This window comes from Chiloscyllium plagiosum, unplaced genomic scaffold (genome assembly GCF_037043375.1).
Source record: "Chiloscyllium plagiosum isolate Xiang-an unplaced genomic scaffold, Cpla_swu_hap1 HiC_scaffold_30, whole genome shotgun sequence".
Taxonomy (NCBI): Eukaryota; Metazoa; Chordata; class Chondrichthyes; order Orectolobiformes; family Hemiscylliidae; genus Chiloscyllium; species Chiloscyllium plagiosum.
The window spans coordinates 51,526,105-51,545,644 of NW_028270168.1; the positions used below are offsets into that span (position 1 = coordinate 51,526,105).

The window sequence follows — 19,540 nt, forward strand, 5'->3', positions numbered from 1 at the left end:
GGGATATGGGCCAAATGCTGGCAAATGGGACTAGATTAATTTAAGATATCTGGTTGTTATGGACAAGTTGGACCAAAGGGTCTGGTTCTGTGCTGTGCATCTCTCTGACTCTAAGTGCCTTCCCATTCAGATTTTATACAGTGCTAGTGTATTGAAAGGGTTTTAGCCTGTGTCATTCCATATGTTGGAAGTAACAGTAGGTATTATATTTGGATTAAATAGCCTTGCATTTAGAGAAGCATAGAGTCCAACAGCACGGAGACATGACAACCAAAATGTCTGTCCACGCTAACCCTGTTTCCCTGCATATGGCCCACATCCTTCTAAACCTTTCCTATCCATGTGTTTGTCCAAATGCCTTTTAAATGTTATTAATGAACCTGCCTCAACTGTTTTTGCTGGCAGCTTCATATGCGTACATTTGATCTGTACACTTTACTGGGTTTGGGTATAAATGACAAATAGTATTGAGAACCCAGGAATCAATCCAAGGTTTAACAGCAGCACAAAGAGCTCTGATTATTCCTGATTTAAGCACTCTATTGTGAAGTTTCTAATGACCTGATGCAATATGTATGAATTGTTAAGAGAGCATTAACTCACAGATACAGCAAAATTTACAGAATTTTGATTAATCAAAGTTAAAATATTTTGGTTTTATATTTTGTTGTGGTATCTGGATGATAGTGGAGTTCCTGCCACTTTCACAGTCCTCTGGCCAGTGTCAGCTATAATTCTAACCCCTGCACCTCTGCTGCCTTGTCTTGTCTCCTTCCACCCTCACCTTCTGCAACAATCTGAGAGCCACTGCTGTAACGTGAAATTCAGTGGGTGCACGGGAGTCTCTGGAGGTGGGATTGGTGCTCTTTTCTTGCCAATCTTGAGTAAATTATGAAGCACCTCACAAGGCCAGCTGTGGTGCTCCTGGTTTGGGTACAGGTTGTGACTTCATCACTGCCTTCATGCTTGAAACCAATCACCCCTCCCCTCTTATTTGTATCCCATAAAATTTCACCAATGGACAACCCTGCTGATCCTTTCTCCTTTACTTTCAGTGTCCGGAAGGGCATAAGGGAGAGAAGGGGGAGCCGGTGAGTATTACCCTTCTTCACTGCTGGCAAGTCAAAGCTACTGAATCTGTAAAATGAACCATACTCTCATCCCTGCTGGATATAAGGTGATTTCTGTGTCTATGCTGCTGCATTTTCTCAGTGTCTCAGTTTCTCATCTGATTTTTTGATTACTCTCGCCTACATCTGTTACTAGACAGACACACACAATAAGGATACAAGACTGTGCCTGACCTGATTGTATTGACCTCACTTCCCAGTGTGCAATGAGTCATTAAAGCAGAAAAGCCTGGGCTTTAATCTTCAGTCTGCACTGATCCCAGTCTGATTCATGGCTGAGGTTCCTGTGCCAGGAACTAGTTAGTGTTGCATTCAGAGATACTGGATAACTCCTTATCTAGTACACAGTCATACAATGAGATACATGATTATTACTATTAGTTACAATATTATTATAATTAGCTATACTATTAGTAGATACACTACTATTACAGTGTGATACATTATTATTAGCAATATACACTGTTATTGCAATTCAATATGGTATTATTACAGTTACATATATTATTAGATAGACACATTATTATTACAATTAGATACATCATTATTACAATCAAATACCCTACAATGGCAATTACATCTATTGCAATTACAATTAGATACAGTAATATGTGTGGTAGCTTGTTTAATTTATTATTGGCAAAGCATGATTCTTCAATGCCGAAATCACCCAGCCAGATCGTGCTGCACTCTCTCAGATGTTACTGTGCAGGGAGTTAAGAACAACCTGTGAAGTTGACTTCTCCAAGTCCTCTAATGTCATTTGGCTGTGATAACAGCAAAGGTTACTATCTATTTCTAAATAAGCCATGACATTTTTTATTCTTGTTTTCTTTTTGAGTTTATTTCCTGTTGAATGCAGTCTATCTAATGTTTGAACTAATTATCAAACAGAAATGAGAGATTCTGTGGCCGTTCATACCACACTGTTATTTCCTATCAATATTTTTCCCATTCACTCATCACTGGCCTTTCATTACCTCTTAGTCTAACAGTGATTCTATTTTAAACTTCTCATCTTTCTTTTCAAACCTTTCCATGGCTTTGGCCCCTCCTTACTTCAGTACCCCCTCTGAGATACCTTCTCTCCACCTGAAGCTCGGCCTCTTGAGCATTCCCAGTTTTAACTATTTCGTATTTGGTGGTTTGGTGGGTTAGTCTTTTAGCTGCTTTGACTGTCGGCTCTGGAATTAACTTGCATAAATTTGCCAATCTCTTTTTATCACCTTCCTCCTTTATGAAACTCCTTAAAACCCATTTTGTTTCTACAATCTTGGCCATCTGCCTTAACATCTCTTGTGGCTTGGCATCAAAGCTTTTTGACAGTGCTCTAGTTAAGTACCTTGGGCTGTACTTTCACAAAGGTTCTGTATAGACACGAGCTATTTTAATTGTTTTCTGAGCAACCACTTTGGTGAAAATAATCTTTGATGTTCCTATGCTACTCATAGGACAAGAAATTTAAATAGGGGACTTAAATTATTGTGTCTTCATCACTGTTCTGCCTTGGTTAAAAATTAAAATTGATTTACATTTTGTGTCTTCATCACTGTTCTGCCTTGGTTAAAAATTAAAATAATGTAAATCATATTAAAATTCTTACAACAATTGCCAGAAACCTCAATCTCAGGTCGTGTCCTCCTATCTCTAGAGCTAGACTCCAACAGAATGAATAGGTAAAAGTGAGGACTGCAGATGCTGCAGATACTCTTTAACAGAATGACTGGCCGCTTGCTTAAGGTGAGGCCTGTTTCCATGGAGCCAGGCCTTTACAAGAACCAGGGCCTTCAGCAAATGAGAGGAATAGAAAGGAAAATAGTATGACATTGCACAAATATATGAACTAAGCCTGTGAATCAATGCCCAGCTGGTTATCTACCACCCCAATAATCCCATTTTAAACAACTATCCCACTCATAGGCAAGCCCAAACCTCTCTACCTCATGGAGGAAGTGAGGACTGCAGATGCTGAAGATGTCAAAGAGTGCGGTGCTGGAAAAGCACAGCGGTCAGGCAGCATCCCAGGAACAGGAAAGTCGACATTTTGAGCATGAACTCTTCATCAAAGGGGCTGAGAGATAAATGGGAGGAAGGATGCAGTTGGGAGAAAGGTAGCTGGGAATGCGAAAGGTAGATGAAGGTGGGGGTGAAGGAGATAGATGGGAAGGAAGATGGACAGGTAGAACAGTTCAACAAGGCAGTGCCAAGTTGGAAGGTTGGATCTGGGATAAGGTGGGGGGAGGGGAGTTGACAAAACTGTTGAAATCCACATTGATCCCATGTGGTTGGAGGGTCCCAAGGCAGAAGATGAGGTGTTCTTCCGCCAGGCGTTGGGTGGCTGGAGTTTGGTGGTGGAGGAAGTCCAAGACTTGCATGTCCTTAGGGGAGTGGGAGGGGGATCCCCATTACCAGGCATATATTTCCCTCCCCACCCCTATCTGGAGAGACCATTCCCTCCGTGACTCCCTTTTCAGGCCCATTCCCTTCCCCCCCACCAACCTACCCTCCACTGCCGGCACCTTCCCCTGCCACCACAAGAAATGCAAAACCTGGTGGCACAGTGGTTAGCACTGCTGCCTCACAGCGCCAGAGACCCGGGTTCATTTCCCACCTCAGGTGACTGTCTGTGTGAAGTTTGCACAATCTCCCCGTGTCTGTGCGGGTTTCCTCCGGGTGCTCCAGTTTCCTCCCACAGTCCAAAAATGTGCAGGTTAGGTGAATTGGCCATGCTAAATTGCCCGTAGCGTTAGATGTAGGGAAATAGGTCTGGGTGGGTTTGCTTCGGCGGGTCGGTGTGGACTTGTTAGGCTGAAGGGCCTGTTTCCACACTGTAAGTAATCTAATCTAATCATTACCAACCCCCCTCCCCCTCACCTCTGTCCAAGGCTCCAAAAGATCCATCCACATCAAACAGAGATTTACCTGTACTTCACACGTCATCTACTTTGTCCGTTGCTCCCAATGTGGTCTCCTCTACACTGGGGAGACAGGACATCAACTTGTGGAACATTTCAGAGAACATCTCCAGGACACTCTATAACAACCGCACTGCCCTGTGACTGAACTCCACCGTTGACTCTAGCCAGCCGATGCCTCAAAGAAGAACACCTCATCTTCCGCCTTGGGACCCTCCAACCACCTGGGATCAATGTGGATTTCACCAGTTCCCTCATTTCCCCTCTCCCCACCTTATCCCAGATCCAACCTTCCAATTTGGCACTGTCCTACCTCTCCAGCTTCATTCCCACATACACGCTCCACCCTCCTCTCCGACCTACCAGTTTCATCCCCACCTTCATCTACATATTGCATTCCCAGCCATCTTCATCCTGGCCCCAACCCCCTCCCATTAATTTCTCAGCCCCCTTGGGCCACCCCTTCATTCCTGATGAAGAGCTTATGCACGAAATGTTGACTCTCCTGCTCCTCGGATGCTGCCTGACTGGTTGTAAATTTCCAGCACCACACTCTTCAACCCTCTCTACCTCATGTACAGCACCAGCCAGTTAACTATGGCAGTGCCAAAGATATTCTCAATGCTGAAGACAAAGCAAGATGGTAGATTACCAACTATAAGTCTCTGTGTCGGCTGTCTAACATCCTGTACTTGAGAACCACAATGCATAGGCAGATCAGTCATTTGAAGCTTTGCAATTTTATTGGCTCTCAGCTAACCAGCCTTGGCACTCAGTTCTACACGTGGTTTAAATTATAACTTGGTTTTGGTTTCAGTTTATAATGAATCTCTAATTAGTCTCATGGGGTGGCATGACTGACTTTGTTAAGGGAGTTGCTCCAGTCAGTTTATTTTCTTGGTCTGTTCCAGCGTGTATTTCCTAGATTGTAAATTCAGCACATGCTGGATCAGGCATTGGATAGTTTGTTCAGTCTCACTCAGCTGGAAAGTAGGTCACACATCGTGCTAGCTACCTCCCTGCTCAAACATCTCATTGACATCAGGGCTTGTGCTATAAATGATTCATACTCATATTTGAGCTCTTAGGTTGGTGCCTAAACCAAATGGATGGGGATGGCGAGTTTCCCGGGTGAAGTGAACATACGATCACTCTGCTCAAAATGAGAAATAACAGTTTTGTAACATCATCCCATTTTCTCCTGTGAGTTTCTGTCAGTTCCATAAAAGCCATGAAGGAGGTGCTCTAACACTGTATGGTGACTCCATTGAGTCCACTGAGAAAAGCAAATAAATAGGGGGAAGGAAGAAGAAAGACAAGGAAGGAGAGAGGTCCACAAACTGGGGCAGGGAGAAGGAGAGAGGAACACACACTGGGGCAGGGAGAAGGAGAGAGGAACACACACTGGGGCAGGGAGAAGGAGAGAGGAACACACACTGGGGCAGGGAGAAGGAGAGAGGAACACTAACTGGGGCAGGGAGAAGGAGAGAGGAACACACACTGGGGCAGGGAGAAGGAGAGAGGAACACACACTGGGGCAGGGAGAAGGAGAGAGGAACACACACTGGGGCAGGGAGAAGGAGAGAGGAACACAAACTGGGGCAGGAAGAAGGAGAGAGGAACACAAACTGGGGCAGGAAGAAGGAGAGAGGAACACACACTGGGGCAGGAAGAAGGAGAGAGGAACACAAACTGGGGCAGGAAGAAGGAGAGAGGAACACAAACTGGGGCAGGAAGAAGGAGAGAGGAACACAAACTGGGGCAGGGAGAAGGAGAGAGGAACACACACTGGGGCATGGAGAAGGAGAGAGGACCACAAACTGGGGCAGGGAGAAGGAGAGAGGACCACAAACTGGGGCAGGGAGAAGGAGAGAGGACCACAAACTGGGGCAGGGAGAAGGAGAGAGGACCACAAACTGGGGCAGGGAGAAGGAGAGAGGACCACAAACTGGGGCAGGGAGAAGGAGAGAGGACCACAAACTGGGGCAGGGAGAAGGAGAGAGGAACACAAACTGGGGCAGGGAGAAGGAGAGAGGAACACAAACTGGGGCAGGGAGAAGGAGAGAGGAACACACACTGGGGCACAGAGAAGGAGAGAGGACCACAAACTGGGGCAGGGAGAAGGAGAGAGGAACACACACTGGGGCAGGGAGAAGGAGAGAGGAACACACACTGGGGCAGGGAGAAGGAGAGAGGAACACACACTGGGGCAGGGAGAAGGAGAGAGGAACACACACTGGGGCAGGGAGAAGGAGAGAGGAACACACACTGGGGCAGGGAGAAGGAGAGAGGAACACAAACTGGGGCAGGGAGAAGGAGAGAGGAACACACAGTCGGGCAGGGAAAGAGAAAAACACAAACTGGTGGTGGGGGGGGGGTTCACATAATCACAAAGAGGGAGTGAGGAACACAAACTGAGGAAGGGAGGGAGTGAGAGTAGCGCAAACTGGGGAAGAGAGAGAAAGAGAGGTATAAACTGAATGACTGCAATGTGATTGCCTTTCTGTGATGTTCTGTAATATATACTAGTGTATATGCACATGTGTGTATTTATATATGTGTGTGGAGGGCAGTGTGTGTCTATATATGTGTAAACGTGCATGTGTGTATATATATTTGTGGACAGCATGTGTGAATGTGTATCTCTATGTATGTGTCTATCCTTTATATGGATATGTATCTGTGTATAGCTGTGTAGGTGTGTGTATGTGTGCGGGGGGTGATGTTTATATCTTCCTGTCTGTATATGTGTGGATATTCTTGTGAGGCTGCATGTGTGTGAGTCAGTTTGAACCTCTAGGAATACATCAAGTATGAGTTGGCAATAATTTTGGAAATTTCTTGTTGGTTAGGATTCCTGTCATCAAAAATACAATGTCTGTGATTAAAAAGTTCCAGAATAATTTGAATTCATTCTGTTAATAAACAGGGAATTATCGAAGGAGCCTTGGGACCAAGGGTAAGTGATTCTGCAGAAAAATATTCTGCAACCATACATACTGAAAATGAATTCTCTCCTGCCCTGTTCAGTGGAATGATCACCGAATCATATACTCAACGTATTTCTCTAAATGATGTCGGTGATTGGGAGTTCCCGGTGCAGGAATGAGTTTCAAAAATCACTCATACTGTACCTTTAGGATTTTGTGTCAAATGTAGTTTCTCTGTATAAAGAGGAACTTTGATTATCCGAAAATCCAATTATCCGAAAATCGGATTATCCGAAGGAGATCTCGAGGTCCCGATGGAAACGTTACATCAAAGACGTGTTTCCAACAGTGATCGTATCTTTTGTTTACAGTGATTAAACAGGCACCGTCTCCAAATGACTGACCTCCCACCCTCCCCTCTCTCCCCACACTTTCCCTGGAGTTTTACAGAAGGGTGTACACTAACCCCCCTCCCCCATCCCGAGATAATCTCTCCAACATTGTCCTGTACAGAGCAGAGGTGTCAAAACGTTGTGTGTGGCTGTGGCTGGCTGCGTCGGGGGTGTTCACGGGGTTGGGGTGGGGGGGGGGGGGGGGGGGGTAGGGCTGGGGGGCGAGGGGACAGTGTTGCACGGGGCTGGGGGGGGCGGGGCTGAGGGGGCAAGAGCAGGCATGTTGGACGGGTTCAGGGAGTGGGGTCTCGCATGCTGTGTGCTGCTGCAGTCTCATGAACACGGAAGAGACTTTAAAAACTCCGAGCACCAGAGGGAGGGCATTTTATTGATTAACCGAATAATCGATTATCCGAATGAAATAGTGCCCGCCCATCTCGTTCGGATAATTGAGGTCCCCTGTATTGTTGAAGTAGGAGGAGGGTTATCCTGTGTATGTGATGTACATACTGCACAATTTTGCCAATTAAAGAGTCTACTTGTAATGCATTAAAACCCTTTCCTGTGAAACCCTTTCTTTTTAACTGTATCTTGTAATTTAAACAAGTTTTTGAATTGTTTGCATTTATTTCTGTCTAAATTGGGAACTGCGGATAAGCAAGCTTGCACAAGTTTGGTTGCCTCTTCACACAGTGTCATCACTGCCATAATCAGGCCTCTGCCCCGATAACCCTCTGGGCGGCACGGTGGCACAGTGGTTAGCACTGTTGCCTCACAGCGCCAGAGACCCGGGTTCAATTCCCGACTCAGGTGACTGACTGTGTGGAGTTTGCACATTCTCCCCGTGTCTGCGTGGGTTTCCTCCGGGTGCTCCAGTTTCCTCCCACAGTCCAAAGATGTGCAGGTCAGGTGAATTGGCCATGCTAAATTGCCCTTAGTGTTAGGTTAAAAGGGGTAAATGTAGGGGTATGGGTGGGTTGCGCTTCGGCGGGTCAGTGTGAACTTGTTGGGCCGAAGGGCCTGTTTCCACACTGTAAGTAATCTAATCTAAAACCGACAGCATGAACCCAGAGACCAACATAGGGCAGTACCCAGAGGATGAGGCTGATCTGGAGACATGTATCTGGGAAAGGAACTGGCAAAGATAGGCATTGACATCAGAGGACAAGAGCTAACTCCGACCAGATATCCAAGAGGTGATGTCAGAGATATCTGAGGACGTGCCAGGGTAGAACTGAGATGTGTCAGCTTGTTCATCCAGACCAACTGCCTTGTGAATTTGGTGGGAGAGTGCCAGAGGCCCTCACCGACACAGCAGCAGCTTCCAGGACAATACATGGCATCTCATCGAACCTTACATGGGACATAAAGGATGTGACAAATGGAAACAGTCAGTTGCATTTGTAAACCGTTAAGACTGTGAAATTGGAATGTGACCACAGGAGAATAATGTGCCCATTTCCCAGGAAACAGTCATGATGTATATGCTCAGAGAAACCTTGGCTCAGAATGGATTCTCAGTGATGACAGTTCTCTCCTGCACGCAGGGCTGATGAGGCCAGCGCACCATCCCCAGAGTGAAGCAGAGGAGCACCAGGTTCAAGCTCACCAGAGCATTGCCAGCCCCACCTCTGACTGGTCAGAGGAGCCCTGCAATTACTCCCACATCACCTTGCCAAGGGGTTCAGATAAGCAGCTGTTGGCTGTGCAGACAGATCTTACAAGGGAAATGGGCACAAGAATGATCAGCACTCCTCAGGTGACAAGGATTTCTCAGATCCACCTGAGTCTTTGATGAATACCAGGGCCACACTTACGTTCCATGTGCAAATTACTCTTAAAATTAGCCAAAGGTTGGTCTGCTTACAGCGATATTTAGAAATTACTTCAAAAAAATCAGTGGCGTGGAATGGAACACTTAACCTTAACATCTTTCTTTATTTACCTCTAAATCTAAATGTCTTCTGACAGGAGAGATGATTACAAAGGATGAAGGTCATGCAAATGTTGTTAAAATGGACTTACTCAGTCTGCGCTTCTCTCCTTAACCTGTCATGTGACACCTTCCTTCTTGCATGGTCACACCTCCCTGCTTTGGTTCCCCTGCCATGTGTGTACCAGCTGGAATCATTTGGCAGCAGTCAAGGACCTGGGTCAAATCCTGCAGCTGGATCTCAATAAACGATCGGGGTTTATCCTCCAGTGTGCTCTTCAGGGAATGTGGCCCTGCTGGAGACACAGAGCTTCAGGTGATGGATTAGACTATCACCAACCTACCTGTTTCTCTGGATTTATAAACAGTGGCAGGAAGATAGTGGGATTGGAGTTTTCAGAGGTTGGAATACCAGGGCTGTCACCCACTGAATATTAATCCCTTGGGCTGACAGGCTCAGATTCTGTATTATTCTTGTGTTGGTGTGTTAGGCCACTGGTGCTGATACCACTCCTAATTGGATGACTTGCTGTAATCAGACGATGGAGGTACTGTGTTATGAATAGTTTTAAGATCCGGTTTTTGTATCCACCCTTTCCTATGAACCCCTTTCTTTTTAACTGTATCTAGTAATTTAAATAATTTTTTAAATTATTTGCACTTATTTCTGTCTAAATTGAGAATGTTCTTTCAGCCTATGAAGTCAGAGAAAGGTCAAAAGGGTGAACCAGGGTTGCAGGGATCAGCTGGTCTGCCCGGAAGAGACGTGAGTATTCCGACTTTTGTGGTTCCATGACAAAACTTGATACAAATTCATTAAAATCCATGTGGGGATATTGGATTCAAGGGAAGGAATAGATTTAGGGAAGATCCAGAGGTCGCAACGAGAAGAGAGTAGGGTTGATGTTCTGGAATTTTGAACTGATCTTCTACCGAACCAACTTGTTTTTTCTTTCCTCTATTCTTGTATGGGATGTAGACATTATTGGGCAAGACTAACGGCAACTAACTAACCACGGACATCCACTACCAGCCACGAACTCCCACCGCTACCTGGACTACACCTCCTCCCACCTTCCTCTTGTAAAAATGCCATCACTTATTCCCGATTCCTCTGCCTTTGCCACATCTGCTTCCAGGAGGACCAATTCCATCACAAAACATCCCAGGTTGCCTACTTCTTCAAGGACCACAATTTCCCCTCCCACGTGGTCGATGATACCTTCCAGCGCATTTCCTCCACATCCCACACCTCTGCCCTCGAACCCCACCCCACCCACACAACAAAGACAAAACCCTCCTCCCCCCCAACACAGTCCTAACCTTCCACCCACCCCACCAACCTCCATATACATTGTGTCATCCTCTGCCACTTCCACTGTCTGCAAACAGAACTCACCACTTGGGATATATTTCCCTCTCTACTCCTATCAGCATTCTGGAGACACTATTCCCTCTGAGACTCCTTTGTCAGATCTATGTTCCCCTCCCCCCCCACCCCCCATCAGCCCTCACCCCATTCCTGGCACCTTCCCCTGCCATCAAAGGAAGCACAAAACCTGCGCCCACATCTCCCCCTCACTTCCATCCAAGGCCCCAAGCGATCCTTGCACATCCAACAGAAATTTACCTGTACCTCCACAAATGTCATCTACTGTATCCGTTGCACCTGATGTGGTCTATTTTACATTGGGGAGACAGGATGATAACTTGCAGATTGTTTCAGAGAACATCTCTGGGGCACCTGCAGCAACCAATCCCACTGCCCTGTGGCTGAACACTTCAACTCCACTAAAGGATGTGCAGGTCCTGGGCGGCCTCCATTGCCAAGCCCTAGCCACCCGACGCCTGGTGGAAGAACACCTCATATTCCACCTTGGAACCCTGTATCCCCACGGGATTAATGTGGATTTCACCAGTTTCCTCATTTCCTCTGCCCCCACCTTATCCCAATCCTAAGCCTCCAACTCAACACTGCCCTCCTGACCAGTCCATTGTCTTTCCCATCTATCCGCTCCACCCTCCTCTCCGATCTATCACCTTCTTTCTCAACTTCATCTACCTATTGCATTCTCAGCTACCTTCCCTACCTTCCCCCCCCACTCCCCTCATTTATCTCTCAGCCTCCCAGCCCATGCACCTCATTCCTGATGAAGGGCTTATGCCCAAAACATTGATTTTCCTGCTCCTCGGATTCTCCCTGATCCGCTGTGCTTTTCCAGTGCCACACTCTCGATCACTGGTCAAGACTAGTGTTCGATGCATATTCCTAACCACCCTTGAACTGTTTGGCCCTCTAGCCCATTTTAAAGAGCAGATGCCAGTCAATCCCTTTACTATGGATCTGGAGTCACATTTGGCCAGAGCAGGAAGGGAAGGCACTTTTCCAACACTAAAGGACATTTACAGGCTCAAGGAACTTTTACAATGATTGACAATAGTTACATGGGCATCATAAAACTCCCTTTTTAAAGTTCAGATTTTATTGAATTCAAATTTCATCAGTTGCCATTGTTGGGATTTAAACTCATGCCCCCAAAACACTAGGGTTCTAGATTACATATTCTGGATTCCATTTAAAATATGTAAATACTTACATATTAATCAATTCAAACCAAACCTGTATCCCCATTCTAAGTAATTAAAGACTTAACAGCAATTTAGGTTTGTTCAATACACTGCATCAGTTGGACGACATTTTGATCTTTTATTATAAATTCTGTGTCACATGATCCTACTCCACTAGCTACCTGATGAAGGAGCAAGCTTCTTCCAATTAAACCTGTTGGACTATAACCTGGTGTTGTGTGATTTTTAATTTAATCCACCCCAGTCCAACACCAGCTCCTCCATATGCTGGGGCAAAGCAGCAGTCGCTAAGTGGTTTGCACTGCAGCCTCACAGAAACAGGGATCTGGATTCGAAGCTTCCCTCGGGCGACTGACTGTGTGGAGTTTGCACATTCTCCCCGTGTCTGTGTGGGTTTCCTCCCACAATCCAAAGATGTGCCTGTCAAGTGAATTGGCCATGCTAAATTAGGTGCATTAGTCAGGGGTACATATAGAGAGGTGGGTTACTCTTCAGAGGGTTGGTGTGGACTTGTTGGGCCAAATGGCCTGTTTCCACACTGTAGGGAATCTAATCTAATGTAGGATTCATGATTTGGAGATGCCGGTGTTGGACTGGGGTGTACAAAGTTAAAAATCACACAACACCTGGCAATCACCTGATGAAGGAGCGTCGCTCCGAAAGCTAGTGTGCTTCCAATTAAACCTGTTGGACTATAACATGGTGTTGTGTTGATTTTTAACTAATGTAGGATATTTGTCAACCTTTTGGATTTTATCAATTTTGTAAAATTCAGACTGAACAAATGCCATGGTAAGATTTGAGATCTGGGATCTTGAAATTAGTTCACATTATTTCTGTTATTTAAGGCTTGAAGTAGACATGTTAGCAATTTAGTGGGTGACATGCAAAAATTTATTCCACTTTGGAAGTCTTTGGCCCATTGTATTTGGGACTGTCAACGTCCAGAGTGGGAAATGAAACAGGCACTGAACACTGAGCATCACTTATACATTATTGTATAATGGCTCTGAATGGTAGAAGTGTGAATTGCTGTTAAAGCAGAATTCAGAGGAGTATTACAAGGAAATTACTGAACATGTGAGAAAGAAGAAAATTGAAGGAAATGGGGCGTAAGCAGGAGATTTGAATCTGACTGGATGGGACAGTGAAGAGTATGGGTAATGAGGAGGAGAGGGGGGGATTAGCCTGGAAGAGCTCAGATGGGGAAAATCACAGGAAGGATTTGATGGGCTGAATGGACTGATCCTGTGCTGGGACTTATGATTGTAGAGAAAGAGAATTTGAGTGAGCCAGTGAACAGTCAGAGCCCAGTGGGATTGTTCCAGTAAAAATGGGATTCCTGAAGAGTTTCTGTCCTTGCGACAGAATGATTCCCTGCTCCAATCTCCTTCCTATTTGACACCCTGCTTGCAGCACTGAATGCAGGGAAATGGGAGTTGTAGTCACAGAATCAGCTTGTGATGAAAGTTATTCTGTTCTTAATCACCATTTATTCTGTTCTTAATCACCATTCTAATTATGTTTTCAGGGAAAACCGGGAGAGTTGTGCGTGGCTGGACCAAAAGGTGCAAAGGTTTGTCAGTAATCTGAAACTGTTTTTAAGTGTTGCTGGGAGTGTGAGGCTGCAGCTATCTGAGGGCATTGGAATCATATCATACTGAAATTTGGAACCTGACTTTTAGCCTTTCAGACTTTTGACTCAATAGAAAAAAAATGTTTGGATGAGTTTCTTAAATTCAAATGAGTGAGTAATGAAAAAATACTGGAGGGAGGACTTTAAATTTGAAGGAGAGTGACTGGTGGAGGCTACCCTCTCTCTCATTAGCGAGCTATCAAAGGTATTAAATGGGAAGCAATGTTTCTTTATATTCATTCTGGGCATCGCTGGCTGAACCAGCATTTATTGCCTGTTCCTCCTTGCCCTTGGGAAGGTGGTGTTGAATTACCTACTAGAACCATTGCAGTCCATATGCTTTAGGTAGACTGACAATGCAAGCAGGCTTCTTCATCCTGAATAGTGTTTTGGAGCCATGGTCATCTGGCAAGTGGAGTGTTTTCCATTACATGCCCAACTTGTGCCTTGTCAATGGTGGGCAGGCTTTGGAGAGTCAGGCATTGGGTCACTTCTGACAAAATTTCTAGCCTTGTACTTACTTAATAGCCAAGGGTAATCTTAGTTTGGAGCAATGCATCAAAATACAGCCAAACAATGAGATACAGGGTACTCTTGTGAAAGATCAATTTTTGATTACTTATATATACTTCATCTAAAGAGTGATCAATTCTTGGAATGGTTTATAGGGGCAGAATGGTAAATGAGATCTGTAACTTAAAAGGCTGTTCACTGCAGTGGTGGGAGTTGGGGCAATAAATTATGTCCCACAGGATATGAGCTAAGTTTGAGCAAACTAGCTCCACCTACACCAATACAGCTCTTATCTGCTAGTAAGGTTTATGTAGGCATGTTCGTGGGTAAATCTCTCCTTGTGTTGTAGCACAGCAATGTGTCGTTCTGGTATTAGCTTCAAAAATGGTTCACTTTAAAGAAGCTGGTCTCACAGGGGACTAACTCCATCAGCCTGTGTCTGCTTTCTGGGTATGTAGTCAGAAACTAGACTGGTGTGTTTGTCCTCTTCCTGTACCAGCTGACAGTTCCTCCACTGCTGGTTTCTTCCTTGAAGGTTGGATGGTCCTGACTGTCAGTGTGAGGGTGAGAGAGGAATGGAAAATGGGAGAGCAACTCTCAAAAAAATGAGGATGCGCAGAACGGAAATGCAAAGAGATGTTCTCACTTTGATAAGTGGGCAAAGGAACTTTAAAATAGAATTTGCCAAACACAGAGCTAGATAGTACATGGTCGAAACCATCTGGGCAGATTGTCAATTATGAGAGTGGGGTGGAGGGCAGTAAGTGGAAGTATGTCATTTCAGGAGCAGGTGGACCGTTCCTGGCTCCATGTTGAAATGTGTAGACCACTCTGTTGGCCTTCAGAATCTCCTTTCAGGCCACGGGCTGTTCAGTTATATATTGCTCTGGCTTCGCTGATGCCTGGCTGCCTCAGGGTGAACGAATCATGCAGCTGGGGGTCTCACATCAGTGTTTGGCTCTTACTTTGCAAGTGCACAACTATATTTCAGTGTATCTCTGCCTTTCCTATTACACACTGTGAGAGCAGACACGGGGATATGGAGTCACACCTTTGTGAGAGCGGATTCCTAAAAAGATTGAATCATTTCTGGAGCCAGTGCACATCCCAAACGTTGAATGCTTACTTTGGAACAGTTTAGAATATAGAACATAACAGCACAGTTGCAGGCCCTTCAACCCTCGATGTTGCACCGACCTGTGGAACCAATCTGAAACCTATCTATCCCTACACTATTCCATTTTCATCCAGATATTTATCTAATGACCATTTAAGTTCCCCTAAACTTGGAGAGTCTACTACTGTTGCAGGCAGAGTTTTCCACGCCCCTACTACTCCCTGAGTAAAGAAACTATATCTGACATTTGTCCTATATTTATCACCCCTTACTTTATAGCTATGTCCCCTTGTGCTAGCCATCACCAACCAAGGAAAAAGGCTGTCACTGTCAAGTCTATCTAATCCTCTGATAATCTAATATGTCTCAATTAAGTCACCTCTCAACCTTCTTCTCTCAGCCTCAAGTCCCTCAGCCTTTCCTCATAAGACTTCTCTCCATACCAGGCAACATCCTGGTAAATCTCCTCTGAACCCTTTCCAAAGCTTCCACATCCTTTCTATAATGCGGTGACCAGAACCGTACACAATGTACCAAATGCAGCCGCATCAGAATTTTATACAGCTGCAGCATGACCTCGTGGCTCCGAAACTCAATCCCTCTACCAATAAAAGCTAACACACCGTATGCCTTCTTAACAACCTTATCAACCTGGGTGGCAACTTTCAGGGATCTATGTACATGGACACCAAGATCTCTCTGCTCTTCTACACTACCAAGAATCTTACCATTAGCTCAGTACTCTGCATTCCTGTTCCTCCTTCCAAAGTGAATCACCTCAAACTTTTCCACTTTAAACTCCATTTGCCACCTCTCAGCCCAGCTCTGCAGCTTATCTATGTCTGTCTGTAACCTGCAACATCCTTCTGCACTGTCCACAACTCCACTGACGTTAGTGTCATCTGCAAATTTACTAACCCATCCTTCCACGCCCTCATCTAGGTCATTTATAAAAATGACAAACAGTAGTGGACACAAAATAGATCCATACGGTACCATCATTAGTAACTGAACTCCAGGATGAACATTTCCCAACAACCACCACCCTCTGTCTTCTTTCAGTTCTTAGTTTCTACAGGTTAACTTTTCTCAGCTTTTGTCATAGAGCATGGAAACAGACCATTCGGTCCAACCAGTCCATGCTAACCATAATCCCAATCCAAACCAGTCTCACCTGCCTCTGCTTGGCCCATATCCCTCGAAACATTTCTTATTCATGTTCTTAACTGTCAAGAGAGCTGGTGCATCTCCAACTCCTTTCCTTGAGCTGCCATGATGGAGATTTACAGCATTGCAAAGTGCCTGAAGATAAAACTACATTTCTGAGTCATTGTCACGTAGATCTGCTTTTGGCTCAGAAATCCTACAGTTATGGCAGATTGATGGCCCCAGAACTCAGCTGAGGCAATTTGTTGCTTGTTGGTTTCCAGTATTTAAAGGACACCCTTTGAACATAACCGTTCTTTCAGAGGCAGGAGCATCATTCATGCTCGAAAAATCCATTCCGCGATCTCAATTCTGAGAAAAGACAGATTTTCTTTTCAAACGTGCTGACAGCGACCACCCTTACACCTCCATCGTCACGGGTTATGTGTGGCCCCTTAGTCAGGGAATGTACCTTTCAGACCAATGACTGTGGGAGGCTTCAGCAGATATTTGTTCTCTTTATTAGGGAGATCCCGGACCAGTCGGACCAGAAGGATTGGCGGGTGAGCCAGGATCCCCAGGGCCTCCAGGACCCCCAGGGATAGGAATACCAGGAAAACCGGTGAGTGTTGGCTGCAGGATGGAGTGAACAACAGCAGCAGAGAGGGCTGTGTGACAAGTCAGGCAGCAGAAGTGGGGTAAGTGCAGTCCACAATGTTACTGCAGCACAGGGCCAGGATGGCAGAGGAGCCTGGACCACACTCAGCTTCTCCACCATTTCTCTGAGATTCCCAATGGAATGAGTCTTACTTCAGCTGGGCTATCCAACCCAGTAGTGATCATACTCCTCTCTTTGGTGATCCCCACAAATTACTCCTCATCACACCACACCCCATACTCCCTCCCACACTCTCCCCCTCTCCACCTGTCCCATCACCATTCCTTCTTTCTCATTCTCACCTTCCCTTCCCACTCCTTATCCCCCCTACTCATCTTGTCTCTCTCCAACCCATCTCCTGACATTAATCTCTTCCCCCCTAATAAGCTTCTCTTAACTTTTACATCCCTCCGACTCTTCCGTTCACCTCGACATCCCTCCAACCCAGTGTCACAAGCCCCTCACACCAACCCCTCCCCTTTGCCACCCATGATTGCACCATCCTACTTGCCCTCTTGACTGTCCACGCTCCTGACTTTTCCTTCCCTGTCCCCATCATTCCCCTCCCATCGTCATCTTTACTTCCCTCCTGCACTTCCCCTTCATCACCCTGTTCCCTCCTCTTCTCTTCTCTATCCCACTCCATTCCCTATTGCCTTCACCCGTGTCCTACCACAGCCCTTGCCCCCTCGCCCAACCCTTTTGCTGTTCCTCTCCCTCCCCCATTTCCCTCACTGCTTCCACCCCTTGTCCTCCTGCTCAGCATCCTCTCCCCATCACTGTCACCATCCCAACCCCTTGCAACCCCATTGAAATAACAAGGAAACTTATACGTAGTTATGTTCAATGACTCTGTAATTTTGCTCCAGGGTTTTGTTTACAGTACGGGTCTGGAAGTTCTTCTTCAATTTCTCCAGAGCAGTCCTGCAGAGTCGACAGCGCAACCTCTAACCACACCACCATCCCTCAACTCCCCTCCCCCTCCCCCGGCCTTCACTCTTGCCACATCAGAAATAGGAGTAGGTGATGGGCCATTTGGCCCCTCAAGCCTGCTCCACCATTTTATAAGATCATGACAATTTATTACCAGGCCTCAACTCTTCTTTTGTGCTGACTCGTCAAAGCCCTTAACTCTTCTGTTTTTCAAAGATAAACCTCCTCTTTAAATACCGTCAGTAATAAAGCCTCCACAGTTTTCTAGGGAAGAGAATTCCAAACATTCACTGCCCTCTGAGAAAAACAATTCTTCCACATCTCTGTTTGTAAATGAGTACTCTGTAAGAGAACACTCTTATCCCTGTCCTCCTGGTGAAAAATGTCACTTGCCCAATCTGTGGTTTGCCCCAGGCTGTGTTGTGTCTTCAGTGTTTCTCTGTAGGGGCAGTGAGGCTTCCTTCATTCCAGACCTTTTCTCTCTGTCCATGTGTAAGCTCTATCTCCTTCATTCCCTACCAGACAGACTAGTGTAACCTCCTGTGGTTAATGCTGCTTTAACAATTGTCACCTTTTATGTCCTAAAGGGGAAACCTGGTGGCCCACCCGGACCAAAAGGAGAAGCAGTAAGTATATTCAGCTCACCCAGATATGCTGCTCCATCCTGGAATCTCTGTAACTACACACCTCTGTGCATTAATTATTGCCTACACCATCCTTACCACGCTGCTCTCCATTGTTTATTCACTAACTGTTGCAAGTGCATTGTTCAATCTTCAGCAGGTTTCTGTCCCTTCAGGAATGGCCTGCTGTTTCCAGAGATTTGCCATTAATCCCTGAGTCATGACTGTGGGTAGCTGGGGAGTAAAATCCCTGGAGCATTAAAACGCAATTCCATGCTTTAACTCTCTTGCAAGAGTTTCCAGGAGCTGAAAATGTGTTGCTGGAAAAGCGCAGCAGGTCAGGCAGCATCCAGGGAACAGGAGAATCGACGTTTCAGGCATAAGCCCTTCTTCAGGAATGACTGAAGAAGGGCTTATGCCCGAAACGTCGATTCTCCTGTTCCCTGGATGCTGCCTGACCTGCTGCGCTTTTCCAGCAACACATTTTCAGCTCTGATCTCCAGCATCTGCAGACCTCACTTTCTCCTCAAAGAGTTTCCAGGAGTTGATTGACTGACTAGCTGACAGTTGGGCAGGCCATCCAGAGGCAGGAGGCATGGTCCTGGGCGATCAGGGTGGGTTGTCTAGGTTAGAGGTCAAGGTTTTTTGGTGGGCAGGAATAAGAGGTCAGTCATCACTGTCTGGGATGTGCACCTCCAACCCCTGAGAAAGGGACAAGAGATGAATCAAGGGTACAGGCACCTTGGAGGCCACCTTAAAAGTGCTGAGGGTGAAGGGGCACTCCGTCTACATCTGCCCATGGGGGACTTTCAAGAAACACATTTTTGTGTTATTTTTTTCATGGGCATCACTGGCTAGGCCAGCATTTATTGCCCATCTCAAAATGCCCAGAGAGCAGTTGAGTCAAGCACATTATTGTGGGCATGGAGTCACTGTACACACATGGTAAGGATGACAGATTTCCTTCCCTCAAGGACATGAGTGACCAGATGGGTTTCTCAAACAAAAAACAAAATGATAGTGGT

General features: G+C 45.8%; 1 protein-coding gene across 5 annotated transcripts in view; it reads left to right on the top strand.

The window, feature by feature from the left end:
• The window catches only part of col16a1 (collagen, type XVI, alpha 1), a 371,262-nt gene that overhangs the window by 188,288 nt on the left and 163,434 nt on the right, over positions 1–19,540 (top strand). For 3 of the 5 annotated variants that reach the window (XM_087976933.1, XM_087976932.1, XM_087976934.1), the window contains 6 exons: positions 1,056–1,091; positions 6,975–7,004; positions 9,995–10,066; positions 13,421–13,465; positions 16,828–16,923; positions 18,480–18,518. In XM_087976933.1, coding sequence (XP_087833059.1) covers positions 1,056–1,091; positions 6,975–7,004; positions 9,995–10,066; positions 13,421–13,465; positions 16,828–16,923; positions 18,480–18,518 — 318 coding nt within the window. The remainder of the gene's footprint in view (positions 1–1,055; positions 1,092–6,974; positions 7,005–9,994; positions 10,067–13,420; positions 13,466–16,827; positions 16,924–18,479; positions 18,519–19,540) is intronic. The other 2 variants (XM_087976935.1, XM_087976936.1) reach the window with 1 other exon arrangement.